The sequence below is a fragment of the Triticum aestivum genome, chromosome 6D (assembly GCF_018294505.1).
Source record: "Triticum aestivum cultivar Chinese Spring chromosome 6D, IWGSC CS RefSeq v2.1, whole genome shotgun sequence".
NCBI lineage: Eukaryota > Viridiplantae > Streptophyta > Magnoliopsida > Poales > Poaceae > Triticum > Triticum aestivum.
Window position 1 is genome coordinate 325914595 of NC_057811.1, and position 21249 is coordinate 325935843.

The following is a 21249-nucleotide window of genomic DNA, read 5'->3' on the forward strand; positions in this document are numbered from 1 at the left end:
CGATCATATCATCGTAGTGCTTAGGCAAAGCTCTGCGCCGGTAACTTCATCATCACCGTCGCCACGCCGTCGTGCTGACAGAACTCTCCCTCGGCCTCAACTAGATCAAGAGCTCGAGGGACGTCATCGAGCTGAACGTGTGCTGACCGCGGAGGTGCTGTACGTTCAGTACTTATATCAGTTGGATCGCGAAGACGTTCGACTACATCAACCACGTTACTAAACGCTTCCGCTTTCGGTCTATGAGGGTACGTGGACACACTCTCCCCGCTCGTTGCTATGCATCTCCTAGATAGATCTTGTGTGATCGTAGGTAATTTTTTTGAAATACTGCGTTCCCCAATAGCACCACCTATCGGAACCACGCCAAAAAATCTCCATGTCTCCATTGCGTTTGCCTTCTCCAATCTCTTCCCTTTATCTTCATATGCAATGTTTTACTTTCCACTGCTATACTCTTAGAATTGCATGTGTAGGTTGATTGCTTGACTTGTGCTAATTGCTAAAATCTGCCCACAACTAAAATTGGGAAAAGGATAGATTTTATTTGGTCAAGTAGTCTAATCACCCCCTCCTCTAGACATACTTTAGATCATGCAGTAGGGCGCGCCCTGGGGGGTGGACATGCCCCCGGAGCTTGTGGCTCGTGGGTGGCCCCCCTCTGGTATATCTTCCACCAGTAATTTTTTATATATTCCATCAAATTTCTCTGTAAATTTTCAGGTCAATCTGAGAACTTTGATTTCTGCACGAAAACAACACCATAGCGATTTTGCTGAAAACAGCGTCAGTCCAGGTTAGTTTCATTCAAATCATGCAAATTAGATTTCAAAACAAGAGCAAAAGTGTTTGGAAAAATAGATACGACGGAGACGTATCAAAGGCAAGCGAGACGGCGAGGCAACTAGGCGTGCCCGGGGGGTCTTGCCCTGATGCCTTGTGGGCCCCTCGTGGCTCCGTCTGACCTAATTCCACTTCTATAAATTCTCAAATATTGGGAAACTAACAGAGAGCCACCCGAAACACTTTTTCCGCCGCCGCAAGTCTTTGTTCTTCCGCGATCCCATCTTGAGGCATTTTCCGGTACTCTACCGGAGGGGGAATCGATCATGGAGGGCTTCTACATCATCCTTGCTGCCCTACCAATGATGCGTGAGTAGTTCACCATGGATCTACGAGTCCGTAGCTAGTAGCTAGATGGCTTCTTCTCTCTCTTTGATCTTCAATACAATGTTTTCCTCGATGTTCTTGGAGTTCTATCCAATGTAATCTTCTTTTGCGGTGTGTTTGTTGGGATATGATGAATTTGTGGGTTTATGATCTGAATATTTATGATAAGTAATGGAGTCTTTTCCGAACTTTATTATGCATGATTTTTATAGCTTTGTATTTCTCTCCAATCTATCTGTTTGGTTTGGGCAACTAGATTGATTTATTTTCAATGGGAGAGGTGCTTTGTAATGGGTCCAATCTTGCGGTGCTCTATATCCTAGTGACAAAGTAAGGGACAAGACATGTATTTTAATTGTTGCCATTAAGGGTAAATGACGGGGTTTATTCATATTGATTGGGTTTACTTTGTCTACATCATATCATCTTGCTTAAGGTGTTACTCTGTTTTCATGAACTTAATACCATAGATGCATGCTGGATAGCGATCAATTGGTGGAGTAGTAGTAGTAGATGCAGGCAGGAGTCAGTCTACTTGTCTCGGATGTGATGCCTATATATACATAATCATTGCCTTGAATATCGTCATAACTACGCGTTTTTCTATCAGTTGCCCATAGTAATTTGTTCATCCACCGTATGTTATGTGTTTGAGAGAAGCCTCTAGTGATAACTATGGCCCCGGGGTCTACTTTAAACATATATAAAATCCAAAAATACCTTGCTGCATTTTTATTTCTTTTATTTTCTTTTGCAATTTAGTTTACTATCTATCACTATCAGAATTAATCCTTACAAATAATGAGTTCAAAGGGATTGATAACCCTCTTGCCCGCGTTGGGTGCAAGTATTTGCTTTTGTATGTGTAGGTGTTGTACATGAGGCTTCGTGTGATTCTCCTACTGGATTGATACGTTGGTTCTCACTGAGAGAAGTACTTATCTCTACTGTGTTGCATCTCCTCTACTCTTCGGAAAAAACCCCAACGCAACTCACAAGTAGCATGTTCCGATTGGTCCATACCAATTCGGTAAGTGAGTGCGCGTGTGAGCTGTTAGATCTAAATCAACGGTTGTGATTAGATCAGAGGGGTTAGTGTTAGGGCTCATCGAAGTCTTCGTCGGAATCTCGCCGGAAAAATCAATGGCGGCGGCTCACGGCTCGGACATGTATGCTCCGGTCGTTTTGGTGGTCCTTCGGTGGCGCGGAAGGCACGGGTGGACGCCGGCGGGGACGATGAGGTCGAAGATGGCCTCGACTGCTCTCAGGAACGATTGAGTCGATGCGCAGGAGGTCGCCGCAGTTCGGTCGGCGGTGGACGGCTTCGGGTGTGGACCAAGTGCTCCAAAATAAGTACGTGAAGATGAGCCAAATGGTTAGGGAGATGCACGAGAATGAAACGAAGACAATGGACATGGTGCACGGGCCAAAGTACCTTGAGGCTCGCTGGAGTTTCAACGCCGGCGGCGATGAGGTTCGGCCGTCAATGAACGTGAGGTTCCAGGCGACTGTGGGCTTGGCGAAGATGTCTGGGAGGTGCGCACGAGGACGGGGAGTCGAGCAGTGGCTTTGGTTGATCTCGGGGGTGGGTGTGCTCGCCGGAACGAGCTAGGGCAGAACGGAGACGGAGGGGTCGCCCGCGGCAGCATTACGGCGCTCGGGTCAAATCAACTGGGGGCAAAATGAAGGGCGGGCAAGGAGGGTTTATAGGGGCATGGCCATGGGGCTGGCTCGCACGGTGGCCGCGCGTAGTGGCGAACGTGGGCGCGGGTCGTGCGCGAGGTCCTGATCTGCTAGCTGGGCTAGCTATACTGATCTGCTAGCTGGTCCAATTGGGGCTTTCTTTTTATTTGGTTTCTGTTTCCATTTTTCTTTTCTAACTTGTTCGGTCTTTTCAAATGATTTTGAATTTGAATTTTCTTCCAATAATGAATATGTCCTAAATTCCAAATGGAATATTTGGGAATATTTGATTTTTTTTTGAGAAATTTGGACTTATATTTACTACACTTATATTTTCCCTTTTGAATTTGAATTTGGTTTCAAAACCAAATATGTTTCAAATTCATTTTAGAAAATAGGTAGAGGGTCAAGAATATTATTTGGACTTATAAAATTCAACTTCCTGCCACATACTCCCTCCGTACCAAAATACTTGACTTCCATTTGTCCAAAAATGGATGTACCTATATACTAAAACATGTCTAGATACATCTAGATTTTGACAAATGGAAAGCATGTATTATGGAACGGAGGGAGTAGAATGCAAAACCATTTTTGAATAATTCCCTTTGGTCCTGAATTGACTCAAATGAATCCAACTCAATTCTTTTGGGAGAATCACCATGACTTGAATATTACTTGGGACTTATTGTAAATACTTTTGCCCAAATAATATTTTAAAAATGGCTTGGGTTCCTACTAAGGCTTGCTAGGGTATCACTAGTTGCATTTGGATTTTCATTCTTCTAGGCAAACAATCAAACAATTCAAAGTCAAATCCTAGGCAAACATGGGTGTTTCTAAAAAATCCTGTGAAAATTTTAATATACCAGATTTGGAGGGAAATCTGGGATGTGACAAAAGGTCTACAACATCCACAGCCGTTTGATTCATTTCCCACTAAGATGAGCAGCAGGATTGGACCCCCGGCATTGGCAGGGAGAGACGACGAGTCCTCACTGGAGGATGAAGTGCAACTCAGAAGCTCTTAGTGAACATATTTCGAGTATATTTAAGTTCAGTGACCAAAAAGAATATATGACTCAAATTCAGTGTCCGCGGATGTAGTTTACAATTCCACACAAGCAGACAAGGCAACGCTTTTCAAAACTTCGCACACAAACCAAGTTCCTCTTATAACATGAATGTGCTCGTTGAGTTAGAGAAGTAACGCCTTCTACGCTTGCATGGTTGTGTACAGGTGTCCCGACTGAAAAGACTCTGCAATATGGTGGGAGCCGTAGGCACAGGTTCTTCGAACACCCGAACATAGAGGTGTTTATCAAGTGTCAACTTCTCCAACAAGGTCCTGCATGTCTGCGAAAACAGCAAGACAATGTACGAGCCAAAGCGTACATCATTGTCATTAAACAGCAATCGTTTGAATATAGATGATACTGGCACAAATAGACAAAGGTAACATACCTGAGGATTCAATACATCCATCTTGTGGATAACATCGTCCTAACATAACAGCAAAGCATACGATCAGAACTTCTAACATAACCATGTTGACAACGATAGGTGAAACATAAAGCAATTTCGAAGACCATACGAATAGGAAGACCTGAGATTTTTCTTGTAAATGTGTGAAGTGTCACCTTTCCTCAAAAAGTAAGGACACAAACATAGTAAGTTTGGTTCTCGTGTATAAGGAATATGTTTGTTTTACAAAGCAAGGGTGCATTCTTTTCGAACTACCACTTGAAAGCTGCAATTCTCTCAGTATAGGTTTCACATGTTAAGTTGTTTGGAATGCGTGAAGTAAAACAAGTTTTCCTACGATCTTAATAACAGGATGCTTGGTCAAAATCATGACAAAATACACTATTATTATGAAGTAGGGCTGATTCAAGAGTTCACAACTAGTGGTACACAAAATTTTCCAAATACATAAAAAGCAGATATAGATGATAAAAATAGATACGCACCTCTACTGTTCCTGGATATTGCATCACATAGCCAATAATTCGACGAGTTAAACCTTCATAGACCGTACTATTGATGCTGCCATCACCATTTATCCATGGCAATATAGGGTGATAAATATGCCTTTCACAAGCATGGCAGCTATCACTCTCCATGTTGTCTTGTGATGGAGTAGACAGTATTTCCTTATCTCCACAATTTTGACTGCACATATGAGATGAACTTGACTTGCTTTCACCACTAAGAATTGTCACTGTGTGCCCATCACCAAGTTTTTTTACAGTTCCCTGCTTACTAGACATGGCATGCTTCTCTTTCAATACATTTTCTGTGCCTCCAGTCTTCATTATTTGAGAACCTGGAGCTTGTGAACAGCTGCAATGGCTGTATTCTGCAAGTGTGGTTATATGATACTTTGACTTATGTAATGAGTCAACGATCTGGAAACCATCGTACGCATTGACCTATAAAGCAATTGAGCACACATGGTGACTCCAATATATGAATAAATAGGGATGAAATACAATTGAGCAGACATGGTGACTCCCATATATGAATAAATAGGGATGAAATAACAGAAGCCGTGGACAGCTTCGAATTTTAAAAGTAATGCATTGCTCTAACAACTCAAGGCTTCATCTCAAAAAGGAAAGAAAACAGGCAAGACAGCTAGCATCCTTAAAAAAGGTGAACACCACAGGATTGAAGAATGCCACATGATCTGCACTTGGTTTTCTCCATCTTACCACAGTTAAAGTGCCTAGTATGTACTTCTTGCAAAAAAAAAAGTGCCTAGTATGTACAAGGTGCTACATTCTCTCACATCTATGAAGCAGATATATACTCCTCTGCTCTTTTTTATTTGTTTTTTGATAGATCTGCAAGGTCTCCAATACACATGCTTGAAAAATATGAAAACCGATTTCATTTTAAAATTAAAATGCTTTATGTATAGTAAAAAAATTGAAGAATTTGAGTGTACATATTCGACTTTGTTTTTCATGTTTTCTCTGTTATTCCACTGGCATGACCAAAAGTTTGTAGCAGAATCCTGCAGATATACATTTTCAGCTATGTTACCCTCTACAGATTTCTATAAATATAAAGTTGGTAACAAATCTGTAAGTTGAATTTTATAGACAACTGATAACAAACCAGAACACAGTGGAAATAGTCACAACTAGGTGTTGAATGAAGTGAATTGAATGACCTCTTGCTAAACAGAAATAAATATGTAGATAAACAAGTACACAACTAGTCTATTATACAAAAGTTTATAGATTTACCTCCATGGCCAGATGAAATCTCTTGAGTGTATGAACAATCACATCAACTAACTGTGTGCCTGCAGTGGATAAGATCAAAACAAAATGAACTATACCTACCAAAAAAAAAAGACTGTACCTTATGCAACAACTAAGTTATAAAAAACTACGCAAATGATTATTCATGAGAACAGCAAGTACCTAATGGATGCAGTTCCTGTGACAATTCTCTCAAATTAACTCCTCCTTCGCCACCTTGATAAATAACATAAAATGCATTTCTGAACAGATCAGAGGACAATATGGACGATTCATTTTGATTACAAGATAATGATGGTAACTGGTCCGCATATATTTTCATAGCATCCCAAGGCCATCCATTATAAGAGCTTTCCAAATGAGATTCAGACAGCATATGTCGACATGAACTGGAGTTGTTTAAATACAGTGACGTGTCGGGGCTTTCAACCTGTGAATCAACATCCCTCATGCTCATTTCCTGGGCTAAACTAAAAATAAGGCACTCTTTATCATGTAACTCCTGCGTGAGATAGCTTGTTTGAATTCTGTCCTGATTCAGAGCAACTTGGATACCAGGGAAACCTTTCTCACGGCGGTAGCAAAGTTTGTTTTTCTTAGCCGCACTGCTTTCCTGTTCCACCGTATCAGCCTTGCGTTTGTGAGTACCATCATTTAGTCCACTGGTATCTTCAACCAAAGGATTGGAACTATTAGGCCCATCAGCATCACCAACTCCTTCGCTTGGCAAGGAAGGTGAAATGAACAACTCTCCAGACGAAACCAGCGAAAAGAGATAAACAATTTCTCCACATTCTACATCTGGATACAAATAAATTCTATTGTCTGCAGTGTTCCTTTGCTGCCCTATAAGCCAGTTGGAAAATTCAGAAGCCTTTTTTCCAGAACCAAATGGGAAGGGTGAATGAGAAGCCTTGAAGAAGAATTTTCTAGAAAGGGTGTATGGCTTTGTTCCATGTCCACTAACCTGCAAAATGCAGGGAGAAGTAAGAACAGCGGTACAAAATTAGCTGTTGTCTTATATCACATATTAGACTTAAAATCAAACTGTCTGCTCCAGCTCATTACAGAATTGAAGGAACTCTATGATTCCTGACATGATTACAGACAGGATAACAGTGAAGATGCTGAACAGACTAATCATCCTTTACAGCACATGCTAAGAATAAAGATTATCAGCATAGCTCCACTGCAAACTCAGGTGCTTATAACATGGGGAAAGTAAAGGCTGTGATAACACGGGCATAAACATAAGTGCATGCAGCATTGATCACCACATTCATAAATCCAGACAATGTTAGCCAGGCAATCACATCGTGTTTAGATTCCGGCTTCATAATGAATTTCCAGTTCTCAACATCAGAACCCAACATCTACGTTCATGCTATTCCCCCACCACAAGCTTATATTTGTACATGTTAGTTCTATATCGAGTTACTTTCTGAATGGTGATGTGTGATGGACTGATAGGACCATGCTTCAGATGAAGTATAATTTTTGTGATCACAAACCATGGTTAGCAAATTTCGAGTCCTATAAACAGTTATTTGTAAGTAGAAGTGGTAGGACTGTAAGGATAGTTTTCTCACAGCAAGAAATGGAGGAAAATATCTAGGTTTCACAAGCAATGAAGCTAAATGTTGCACTTTGCAAGCAAGTGGAGTTAATATGGTTCAAAAGACCTGAGCTGGGCTGAGCAAACTGAACAATAGCAGAGACTGGATATTCAATGTCAATGGGAACTTAACTGCATAAGTTAGCAAATACTAACCGTGAACTTCTTCTCACTAAGAAAGGAAAAGGCAGCCACAATTTCGCTCTGTGAATACAGCTGGAGGGTTGTAGCTAATGAAGCTTGTACTTCTGATCCTGATGATGTGCTGAGAAAAACCAACTTCAGAAGCTCTATCGCATTGGCAACTGCTAAAGATTTGCATCCATATCTTCTAGTAGTTTCATCTTTGTTGACCTTAATGATGTTTTCATCAGATGCACAGGGACCGTCCACGCTGTTACTAGCATGGGGTGCATTTGATTGTCTAGGCAATTCTGCAAGCTCACGTGATCCAGTTTCTGGAACTGCAGTGCTTGTACTGGTAACACCTTGCATAACCTGATTAATCCAAGGTGAAAGATCGGTATTAACCAAAACATAGGTCGGAAGTTCAGGTTAAATGACAATTACTTACCTGCTCTTTCTGCCCACTTGGAATTTCCTCGTTGGCATTATTATCATTGTTGCACTTTGCATTATTAGGCTCAGCTTTCCTGGTCTGGTTCACGTTTTCTACTCGGATGAATTCAAGGACTTCATCAAGTGCATTTTTTATTTCTGGATCTTCAAAATAATCCCAATTGAATATCTCAGAATCTGAATCCACACAGTTCTCATGACTAGAATTTGACATATGAGAATGGGATTCCCTCTCTTTCGATCTCCTTTCCTCTCTGAGAAGGCTACAGATTCGGACAACAGCTTTTCTTATATTTATGTTTTTATTTAAATATGCCATCCTTCTACGACATGTAGGTGGTGCAGCTGGAAGACCAGAGAGAGAGTTCCATTGACATTTGGGTCCCCGTGCTGCACAAAATCTAGTGTAGATCATCAGCAGTTTTCTGCAGATAATAATAACTAATCAGGCTCCAGCACGATGGGAAACATTTTTTTAGCTCCAGTAGTAAGGTCTGTAGTAGGTGCAGAACGAAACTATACCTGTCAGATTCATATGTCCACACGAACTTTTTACCAGTGGATGATGCATAAATGCTCCCTGGTAATCCCTCATCCAGGGTAGACTGGGTTGATATCTTTCCAGAGGATCCACTGGCTTCAACTTTTTGTTTAATAAACCGTAGGGTAACCTTATTAGCAGATCTTTTCCTTTTCTGACAGATCGATCCAGAACTAGCTCGTTGCTGCTTTTGTGTAGGAAAGCTGAGCTGTCTATTCTGAGAGTACGAAACACAAAGCACCTACATTAATAGAAAAAATCCTGCCAGTCAGTAATACTGAATAGGAACTAATGGACAAAACAAATCAGATATAAACAATATTTTAACTAGGATAATGAAACAATCATAACTTAAGAAACAAGCAGGCAGTGACTGCTGGCAGGATAAGCAATTAAGGACACTATTACTAACTGAAACTGAAGAAAAAATGCAAGAAAATGCCTTCCTGACCATATAATCTTTACACCTTATGAGTAGCTTACGTACACATATCAGACAATTAACAGTTGTATATTTTTATTGTACCAACACAATGGAAAAAAAGTCCTGCGAGTTGTGCTAATTAAGATATGGTTGCTTGAAAAAATCATGGCCATATGTGAAGAAAGCCATAAAAAGGAAATAAAGGTGGACCTGTGTTGGAGATATGCTACAATTGCTCCATGATTTTTCATGGTTCATTAGTATCAACAAATTATATGCTATGAATGTTGTATCTTCTCTAAGTGTGGTCCTATACATCAAATCCTGTGCCCTAATATTACCAGGCCTCCACCACGAACAGCAGCAGCCGCCACAACAAGCAGCAGCAGATGCAGATGCAAGGTAGGAAGGACCAGACAAGTGGAGGCTGTTGGGGTATGCCATCAGGCTTAAGTACTCTCTCGAGTTCCCTAATTCCCTTTCTGTACTGTGGGTAAGATGCGAAAATTAAAGGTCCAATGACTGGCAGCAGCAGTCGGGGTTTGCAATATGGCCTAAATCCCCTCCCTACCTACCTCCCACCGGGGCACTGAGCTCAGATTTGTTGTTCAATTCCATTTATAGTATCATACCATGAGCTAGTTAACTGGCCAATCAATGGCTGATAGCATCCTCAGCAAAGCTGATCTCCGGAAACTAGCAGAAACAAAGGATCTTCTGACTTTGCCATTGTATGCCAGAGCTCCTTAAATACTAGCCCCTCACCCCTAGTTTCCTTTCTGTTTTGGTTAGCTAGGCAGTTTTGTTTTTATTTGTTTCATACCTCTAGTTTTGGTTTTTAGGACAGCCACTTTTGGTGGTTTTGTATACTTTTGCCGCCTTCTTGACGGTTTCTTCTAATACAAAATAGCATGCATTTAAGTACATGTTCGGAAAAAATGTGCCACATAAACTTCGAAGAGCACACGCATGTGCATGGCAGAAAATAAGTCAAATGAAGATTCACTAGGATAGGCTTAAAGAGGCCATCTGCCCGTTCATCCCACAGTGCAGAGTGTAACAAGCAAGCCTGCCTAGTTATGAATTTCGTGACGCGGAGTCAAACTTTAACCTTGACAAATCAAAAGAGCCAGACTGCACATTTTTGTTATGTTAGCTTGTCAAAATTATACTCTTAGTTATATGAGGTCAGCCATATTGTATTACACCCTGTTTGGATGTTGGAACTAGACTTGGAATTCAGGAACTGAAATCAAGTCTTCTGAATATCGGCTGTTCAAATGCTATTAGGATCTGGAAGCGGAATTTGGGGGGGGGGGGGGGGGGGGGGGGTGGGGAGGCCTTGCAAAGTACTGAGCCATAACACTCTGAATTCTTTGTAATTGAATGCAAGATCTGCTTGCTCGAAGGCCACCCCTACTTCCTCTCATATCCGATGCCGTGCCTTTGTCAACCTCCGCCAACGGCCACCAGTCAGCCTGTGTCCCCTTGACACCTCCACAGCCCCCCTGCCTCCGTCTACCACTACAGTCGCTCGCCTCATCTTCTTGCTTCTTCCCTTCCATCAGGATCTGGTACAGCATCTCCATCCTCCACCTCTGGCCGCCTCCTCTATTCTCCCCTCTGACAATGGTTGCTTCTTCCTCCACCTTTGAGTTATTAGGTGGGGATAACGCTCAGATGGCAGCCTGTGGCACTGACTGCAACCAGCAAGATCTCAAGTACATCCGACATCATGAACTGTTTCTTCCTCCTCCCTGTCTTCGGCTCGGGTGGCAACAGCCCACAGCCTCTGCCGCCAGCCAGCTCCCACCACCTCTTCTGCTTCCACCGGGATTCACGGTGAAGCCACTCGACCACATGTGTGATTCCATTTCTCCGGCAGCCAAATATGATTTGGTTTTGGGTGGTGACCTATATGTTATCTGTGGATTCTTTAGCAACCAAACAGAAAGTTGAATTGTAAGCCCAATTCTATTTCAACTTGGAAACACATTGAGCCTCCATTTTTACAAACTCAATTCAACTGTGGTAGCAAACCCAAGCAGACATTTAGTAGAAATAATTCAATATCCATTTCTACTCCAATAAGAAGAAAAATTGAATTAAATTTCCTCCAAAAGTCCAAATACAAAACTACAGTTCTTGTTATCCTTTGGAATTTACATACCATGCCCCTTAGATATTTGGATCAAGTTATTACTGCCTTTGGTTTTCTATGTCTCTAAAAACATTTAGCGGGTCTTATTAAAGTTATTCCTTCAACAGTTCATGATGTTCCTTTGTATGAGCAGTTGAACACATTTGGACTTGTTCCTGAAATGCTTTCTACTCTCTCAGGTGGTACTAGAGCAGCACCCACCTTCCCGTGCTCAGCATTCGTCGCATGCCCAATTTCCATGACAAAGGGGGCACATGATGGAACTTACTACCGTGTGGTCAACTTCCATCTTGATTACAGTATGTAAGAAGGGTGTAGACCATAGGATTGCCTCAGTAATAAACTTATACTACCTCCACTCCATAATGTAGTGCATATAGATTTTTTTTCAAAAGTCAAACTTTGACCAAGTTTATCGAGAAAACTATCTATATCTGCAATACCAAATATATAAAATATGTAACTACATCTTATGATGAATGTAATGATATATGTTTGGCATTCTAGATGCAAATATTTTTTCTCCACAAACTTGGTCAAAGTTTGCGAGGTTTGACTTCTCAAAAAATCTATATGCACTACGTTATGGAACGGAGGGAGTATGTAATTGCTGAGGCATTAGGCGGTTCCTACTTAATCTGATGTTCAATTTATCTGGTTTTGTGCTGACCCTTCATTTTAATTTTTCCGTTGGATTTAACTAATTCGAAATATATATTTTCTCCTTCCTCAATATGGAATGCCCAAAAACACAAAGTTGTAGAAAAGCACTAGCATATAAGTTCAATGGTAGTGCAAAACCAAGTCAAATACTATTCAGACTAATGCTGCAAATAAATTGCCCTCACATGAAGATGGAGGGAAATTACGAGCTCATACCTGCTCTAGAGAGAGGTTCAACTCTTTTGCGATTACAAGACAATCTTTGAAAGGAATTCTCCCCTCCTCACTGATTTTTCTAATACGCTTTTGTAACTCCCGCCGTTGTTCAATAGTCATTACTCTACGAGAACTCCACGAACGAGGATGAGAAACCTGCATGAAACATGGTACGATATAAAGCTCGATGAGGTAGAACTGCCAATGCCAGAAAATATTGTTTCCAGATTATATAAAAAAAATGGCAATCAGCAAAATGCTTGCAGCTGGCAACATTTATGATAAAAAAGAGCATATTAGCAAGGAACTAAAAAGCACATATCAGTATGACAATATCGAGATCCTGGAAAGCAGGTTTTAAAAGTGCCGACACTGTTGACTAGATTTGGGCAGCAGCAATGCAACACCAAATCATGAATATTGATGGAGCAGTTAACAGCAGTAGCAGCCAAATACGATACTGAGATATACTCAGAAGGTAAAATTGGAAGGCCGTGAATTTATAAAACAGACCAGCATTGGACGTTCAAATGAACAGGAACATTTTAGCTGAAAGGATCTTACAGGCAAAACCATTTACCACAACCAGAAAGGACAATGAAATGCAAGATGTGTAGAGAATGAAACATAAGTTAGTGTAAACAGAACTATACAGTTAAGTCAATGATGCAGCAGTCAAATTTTGACAAATATATATACACATTATTTTCAAAGTACATAACGGGATAAGAAAGAAAATGAGCATTTAAAGATGGTAACAGGTAAACCAACAGTAAAATATTACTCCCTCCGATCCATAATAAGTGTCGCGGTTTTAGTTCAAATTTGAACTAAAATAACACTAATTATAGATCGGAGGGAGTACTATTTTGAGATAATATTGCAACAATGCACAGCAATGATAACCAACCTCAGGTACAGCACAGCCAGGGAAGGCACTTAACGGCTCAGTCAAGCCAGCTGTCAGATAGCAGTACTCTAATGTTTCCCAGTAAGCATCAACAAACTCCTGCTTTGAAAGCACAAAATCATGCCGAATTTTTGGACGATGATTCAAATTAACATGTGATGATGGAAGAATTCTTCGTATTGGTTCTTCAATATAAGGCCTGAGCTCCATTGAATGTGTAGGCGCAGCATCTGATGGTACACCTGACTCATCTACAAGTTCATTTGCAAGTTGGAGCAACTAGCAAACAAAGCCACAGAAGTGCAGAACTGGGTCATTACAAGTCCGCTGCGCCCTAGTGAATTAAGATATCATGGAAGTTGAATCGCAATAAACATGAAGTTGACTTTGCTAAATAAGATCATGCATCAGGCACTTATCAACCTAAAAGAACTTCAGGTTTGTATTCTTAGTTTTTTCCTTTTCTAGATTCTCACAAACATCGAAGACACGGAACATTACCTTGAGCTTATCTAAAATATTTATTAAGCGTGAGAGTCGTCCCTTAGCATGAGTGTCCATGAGCTGGTTGTATTCCTCGGTAGGAAGTTCTGAAAGCACCTTAGTTATCATGTTATCGATCTTCTTGGCTGATCCCACAACTTGTAGAAAGAGTTCGACAGGCATTTCATTTATAGCTGCTGCCATCGAAAATAACGGAGATGATTGATTAAGGTCCTTGGCATGCTGCCCTTCTTCGGCATAACCAGCTGGTATGCAGCAACCTGGCAAACAACTAACATATACCCACAGAAATTTATGGAACAGCTTCACCCGGATCATTTTTGCACCTATAAATCCATTGGCATGCATAGCTTCTATTATTAACGGTTTGTTATCTTTAACTCTGCGTGAAATCCTCAGACCAGGTATGGCTGTCTTATGTTGATTTTGCTTCAGTTTAGCTGCTGCACCAGAACGAGTTTCAGTGTCAAAGTTCCGCTGCCTCATCCTAATTTGATCAACAAGTTCTGGTGATAAGTCCCCAACAGAAGAATGCAGTATTACATCAATGAGACGATTGCGGGTGTAGTTTGTAACCAAAGGGACACTGACTTTGATACATTTACAGCTGCCCTCTTGCTGAAGCTTATTCAACGTGCGAGCCAATGTTTTCCTATCCATCATTTTGCCATTTTCCTTCTCAAGTCTCTCTAACCATTTATGTAACTCCACCTTTAGCACAAATTTCTTTTTCTGCAAAGGAAAAAAAAGGTGCAACAATGAAATGCAAGAAGACATTCAGGAGTGCACGAACATGCATGGACATGACCGTGTGTACACAAAAGAACAAAAAATGATGTTACTTCTTGCAAGTCCTACTAAGATAACTATGAAGTGCTTTCATTTATTACAAATAAAAAAATGAAGAGGAATAAATAAATGATAAACATGAAACATTAAAAAAGAAAGAAGGATAATAGTCTTGTACTGGTACCATAGAGCTGTACTTCCCAGATAGAAGCATGCTGGTATAAGGAATATTAAGGCCAGAATCCACAGGCTGACATAGTTTTACGTGGGATAATGTAGCCTCCTATAAGCCATTCTAGTTTATCAGCATCACCAGAAAGCATTTTACCATAGATATACACACCTACCTGTTCATTTTTACAATTTATCGTGAAATTCTGGTGGTTTTTATTGAAGCATGACATATTAGAGGCCATGCAACCATCCCAATATCACATGACACATGGGATACACAGGGACACAGTCATATCAGTCTATCACCTACAGTGACGCCACAGTAAGTTAAGAGGGAAGCTATTGTTAAGAAAGACGGAGAGAAACCAGACGAGGCTGTCTGCTCGATCCCATTCGTCTGTGGCTGCTGACGTGTCACGAATTCAACAGAAATTCGTGAGAAAATGAGATAAATGAACCCTACAAGAGTGTCTTAAGATGGTAGAATGATTTATAGATGAAAATCAATGGACCCGAATAACTTAATAGGGTGGTAAGTGACAAAAGGAGTGACTTTTAGGGAAGGGGTTTGGGTTTCTTTTTCACTAAAAGAACTCTTAATGAACACATTTCAGCAGTTTCAAATGATTAGTGCACGAAATGAATAGATAATTGAAGTCCTATTAAAAAGGGTAAAACGAGAAGGGGATTTTGTGGCTTATGATACAATTGCTGAAGACAACATATTGCACAAAGTAACACTTACAATTAAATTAATTTAATTGTAATTACTAGTATTTACAGAAGCATAGACCATGTTATGTTCCTGTAAATTGTAAAAAAAAGTGCACAAAAATGGTTACAATATATAAACTGAGCTCATGTTTGCAAAAGCGATGCAACTAAAGGTACGCAAGTAGGACACAGACGATGTTAATGTTCTTGTGAACTTGTGAAGTGCATCAAGTCAAGAGCGAGCGTTACTTCATGCCACAGATCAAGCACAGTAAAAGCAGTAATTTAGAGCACATTTGTATTTGAACAGATGGTTCATATGAAAAAAAAACTGATTAACGAATACTTAGCAAGCACCTTCAACATGTGTAGAATCCTTCTCTGTCGTCGATCATCAGAAGTTGAAGGGGGGCACCGATGCTTCTTCCGACCCAAAGCAAGTTTATCTAAAAGAGAAGAGAAAACATGTGATTATCTGCATTTAACTGACCAGTATTTCCTCTCTACAACCCATATGACCTAAACATGTGGTTTTGTGCACTCTACACATTTTAATAACGCATCCATGTATTTTGAGGTTCATTTTTTGTAATTTTCTACCAACATTTATTCAGAATGGAAATAATATATAGGTTGACTGGCACCAAAACGGTACCAGTAGATTTGCATTTCAAAGTTCTTTTCACGATCATGATTTTGCCATTACTAAAAAAATGTTCTGTGAAATAAATTAATGGTCAAGATTAAAGAATACCATAGACCATTCTAAGTCAAACTGTGTCTTAGAGAAACAATGGAGAGGCTGAGAGGGTACATACAAAAAGGGCAACAGATAAATAAAAACAGGAAATATTTTGTACACTCAAGGTTGCTGCAATACTTATTGATTGCAGACATATTAGGTAAGAATTCCCTAAATGTTGCAAATGTGTGAAAATCATGAAAGAAGTTTTGAACTATCTGAAAATTTTAGGGTAAAGGGTGTTCGAAATTTCATAGTATTCAGTGAATATAGATTGCATAGTGTTCACAGAGTATGTCTTTTTCATATCACACAAATACAATGGATTGTGATCTTGAAATTTTGTATGTTTGTAGAATATACCCTTCCATATGTGATAATTTTGGGAACTCATGCACATGATTTTGTTGGATCTATGAGTGGTCATAACTCAAAGCTGTGGAAGCCAATCATAATTAAAATTTTGTGGAAAAAATAGTGAAATACCATAAAGCTTTTACGGCAGCTTGCAGTTCACAAACAAATGTAAAGCGCAGAGAGAATACACAGTTAGCGACAGGAATTTAGATTACTGTACCTTGTTTAACTAGTTGGGAAACTCCAACACAAGCTTCATGGCTGCTTTGGAGAGAATGTCCAACTGGCTCATCATGGCATTCCGCTTCATACAAGAGTTCATTATTGTTGCCATGAGAGCTATGAGAATCCAATCCACTAGATGGAACTAGTGACCACGAATCGGAACGCTTGACATGATCACCTGGGAGTGCCTCAAAACTTTGCAGAGCAGTACCAGATTTGTAGTGCAAAAAGTCTTTTGAAGTCCAAACTCGGTACTGAGATGTCTTATCTGAAACTTCAGCATCCCAAGTCAAATTGAATCTTTGGCGCATGGATGACACTCTTTTATGAAGCCTTCTTGAATTCTTATGCCCAAGACGTTTGCCAAGCTGGTTGTATGTAATATGAGAACACAAGTTACTAATTTCAGGAAATACAAATAACTAATTTGCCACATTAGATGAGATAAACAACACCAATGTGTATTACATAATGATGTGCACTAAAGATGCCTTGTATATTCACCACCAACAACACATTGTTGGGTTCATAGTGCAAGGACGTTTTGTGGCATGCAGCTAATTTTTCATTAGAAACCACAATCAGAAGGTTATTGTATTGGCAAGAATGTTATGCCATAAAGAAAAGATCATGTGTCATTTTTAAGTTGGGCAGTAAATGAAATTTCAATAAATAAATTCGTTAAGGCCATGCAGTTAGAAGCAAAAAAAGAAGTACTAATATAGGCACAAATACGCCTGCTAATAAAACATTAAGACACATGTTTATGTCCAAGTATAACCAGAATTCTGCCAGTAGTGCCATATGACACTATGACTAAAACCTTTTAACAGCTGTGGGTAGCAAACTAGCAATAGATAGTCTGCAGGCCACTATACACGTTGTATTCCTGATAGTGCAGATGTTGAACTACAGCTATGATTATTAACACTGGAAGTCCTTTTGAACTGGACAATGGAAATTCTCACTTCCTTGAATATGGATTATGGGGATTTGTCATAACGATAATGCAGACCATATAGGTACTGAGAAAGATATTTAAGTGGATGAACACTATCCAATCTGTTGTAGCACATCAAAAAATAAGTTTAAACCAAAGTAAGCTGTAAAAGTTTGTTTTCAGGAGCTTGTCCTATCTTGACGTGGGAAATTATTGATGTCCTCCAAGTTGCTAAATTAACTAAGCAGTTGCTAAAACAACCAAATCTGTCAACATTTCAATCTGGTTTTGACTCGTAACCAGATTCAAGTATTCAACTATCAGAGAAAAGCAGTACTCCTGGAAATGAAGCAAATAACACTGCAATGTGTCAATGCTATGAAGGAATGTAGCGCACTGTGTGGTGCTGTTGGAAGGTTCAGAGAAGTACCTCGACAAGGGTTATACCTTTTGACCCTTCAGCTTTGATCATATCATATATACAGTTCTCTAATGGAAGCTCCATAACTTGATCAGTTGCCTGGCGTTTCTCGCCAATTTTGTAGTCTTGGGTTGTACTTTTCGACTGGAACTCAACTGGATCAAATTTCTTCAGCAATCGTAAACAGCGAACAACCTGAAAAGGGTCTAGCTAGTTCATTAACAAAGTATGCAAAAATATAACAAAGTAATAGAGTACAGCAGGGCGGAGCATTGCAGTTGAATATTCTGCAGTCTTATGCCAAATAAATTGTGTTCTTGCAGCTCTGAAAGAAGCATTGCAATTGGAGAATGCCCAAAAGGTGGATGAAACTGCTTGAATTAATAAGGCAGTTCGTAATCACTAAGGCCATTCATAAGCTGTCTATCCATGGTTTTATTGTTGTTACATATGTATGAGTTGGAGGGCAGGCCTGGCGCAGTGGTGAAGTCCTCCCCGCTTGTGCCAAGAGGTCCTGGATTTGAACCAGCCCCTCTGCATTGCACTTTGCAGGGGTAAGACTAGGTTCCTATAATCCCTCCCCAGACCCCACCTTGTGTGGGAGCTTCTATGCACTGGGTCTGTCCTTACATACGTATGAGTTCATAGTTGTCTATCCATGACTGTATCTGTCATGGTGGTGTCTCTAGTCTGGCCTTTCCTGTCTTTAAACTGGATAGTACTGTCTGGGCTCTGGAATCACCTTATGTGTTCTGCTTCTGTTTATTTGATGAAATATGGACCTGGGCTTGGGGGAATTGAATCTTCAATCTAAAACAATATGCAAGTTTCCAGCAGGAACTGAACAAGGGAATGGAATAATGCTAGTAACAGTAACTAGTGCCGCCTAGCACTCGAGCGTTATTGGAGATCCCAGGAAGAACAGACTTCCAACAGATAGATAATATGCTAATTAGAGATTCATGGGGGGCAACCACAAGAATGAACCCTAAAAAATATGAAATAATAGCATAAATAATAACTGAAAATAACAATGAAACAGGAGGAAACATTGACATCACCTTATCATCAACTTTGGCATCGAATTCTTCAACAAGCTGTGCATCTCTTAGCCTATGCAATACCTTAAGAAAAAGGAGTCTCAAAAGGAAGGAAATAGGGAAATAGAGAACATCTGCAGTAACCAATAATAAACAAACCTACATTTCTCCATGCTCTGTGTCCATATGCCATCTTGTAATCCAGATCAACTTTTATATCTGATACAACAAGAGCCTAAAGGGAAATAATTGCCCCAGGTTAGCAAATGTGCAAATCAGAAACAAATAAAACAGAGTATCAAATGGAAAAAGAAGAGAACAATTGACCTTTCCACTGGCATTTTCAAGTTTTTCACATATGGCTTCCATTGCTGGAAGATAATCATGAACAGATATGTCATTCTTCAAGTTTACAGCCAAAGCTCCATCTTCTTGCAAAGCAATGTTGGTCTCTTCATTGCTCCCCAGTAGTTCAGGTTTTGTAATCTCAATTCTTTGTTGTGAATTCATATTCATGTCTTTGGCATATCGGGACAGATATAATGAGTTGGTGTTAATAACCTGCTTATTATGTGAAATCTCTTCCCCCTCAGCCCCATTGTCTTTCACCTTTATGAGAGCTGATTGTCTAACTATCAGCCGCTGTGATACAAGGCTTTTTACGATAAAATGGAAGTTGTTTCCTTTCATGTGAAATTTTTTGCATAGATCATTCTGTGTTACACCAACAGTCCTATTATGACAAAAGGTAAACAAATATCGCAGGCGTTATTACCAAAGTCATGATATCTTGTTGCTAATTTGCAAATTCATATATTATGGCGAAGAAAGATAAAAAAAAGAAAGCAGTAGCAATTGTGTTGGAGAATGTGGTTAAATTTGAAAAATGAATTTTATGCTACCTAAACTTGATAAGTGAGAGAAAGTAGTCCTGAAACTTTTAGCGGCCAAAGGGAGATGCCATGCCAACTTTTACCAGATCATATCTATCACTTGACTTGGTTAAACTTAAGACACAGGCTTTAAACCCCTTAAAACGTGTCCAAGGGAGCCAATGTCGGCCTGCCAAAGCAAGATAGCATGGAAACTCTACACAACTGAACCTGCCATTTGACATGTGTGGTCGTATGTGGGATGATTGGGGGGGGGGGGGGGGGGGGGCAGTAAAATCGAATAATTTCCCGCCGGACAAAAAAAAACTATAGCACACACATGAAAACATCCCAAAATGAGGTTCATATGTAGACCGAATAGAGAACATTCTCCAATCTTCATAACTAAAATAGTCACGGAGACATGTAAAATAACTGACTCAATACTCAGAAGCTCCTAAGCCCAAAGAATTACAAGATCACAGGTAAGTCAGGCATAAATGTACAAAGACGAAGGGGGCCAGAGATTCGGCACAGATTAATAGAAAACGAAGGGGGGATAGTAAGCAACCAATATGATACTTTGCTCAAATGCACATCGGAGCGCACCTGCTTGCCCCGACAAGCTCTAGCGCGGCCTTCTGGACGGCACTCAGCTCCGATTTGGCGAACATGTGGTCATACATCCCAAGGAAGTTGTCCCTGAGCGGCGCGCTCGACACCAGCCGCACGCCCCGCCGCTCTGCCTCCTCCACGTCCTTCTCCGCCGGATCGCCGGGCGCGACGGGCGATCCATCCCCGTCGCCCACCACGAGGCTGATGACGGGGAGCGCGAGAAGGCGAGCCCACAGGACGCGCTTGACGGCGGGGCTGAGCGGGAGGCCGGCCGCCTCGAGCGCCCCGCGTAGCGCCGGCCAGAGGTCGGTGACGGGGATTCCGCAGGAGAGGCGGGCGCACACCTCCTCGAGCGCCGCCGAGATGAGCGCGTCCATGCCCGCAGCTCGAGTAGGAGGCAGCTGTTTCGAGGGGTTAGGGTTTTGGCTCTAGCCGCATCGGTTCCGACACACGATGGGGACTGGGGAGTCTGAGGTCGGGGGAGAGGAAGCTTAAGCGCTACGACGAGTTGAGGGCGTTCGCCGGTGGCCGCGCCGGCGCAGTGACGGCGAAGGCCGGTGAGAACGTGGTGATGGTATAGGAGTTGGACCGTCGATACGTTCTGGGCTTAGGATTTCGGCTT

The 21249-nt window shown here is 40.8% G+C and overlaps 1 protein-coding gene across 1 annotated transcript; it reads right to left on the bottom strand.

Moving 5' to 3' along the window:
• Positions 1-3880: 3880 nt before the first annotated feature.
• Positions 3881-21217, bottom strand: LOC123144895 (uncharacterized). Its single transcript, XM_044564152.1, has 18 exons — positions 20622-21217; positions 19468-19873; positions 19304-19375; positions 19162-19224; positions 18110-18295; positions 16735-17107; positions 15773-15861; positions 13736-14470; positions 13235-13513; positions 12325-12480; positions 8842-9101; positions 8315-8744; positions 7897-8238; positions 6288-7092; positions 6108-6166; positions 4824-5285; positions 4318-4356; positions 3881-4209 (listed from the first exon to the last, which is right to left on the bottom strand). The coding sequence occupies exons 1-18, from the start codon at positions 21002-21004 to the stop codon at positions 4027-4029; spliced, it is 5322 nt and encodes a 1773-aa protein (XP_044420087.1). The 5' UTR covers positions 21005-21217; the 3' UTR covers positions 3881-4026.
• Positions 21218-21249: the final 32 nt, after the last annotated feature.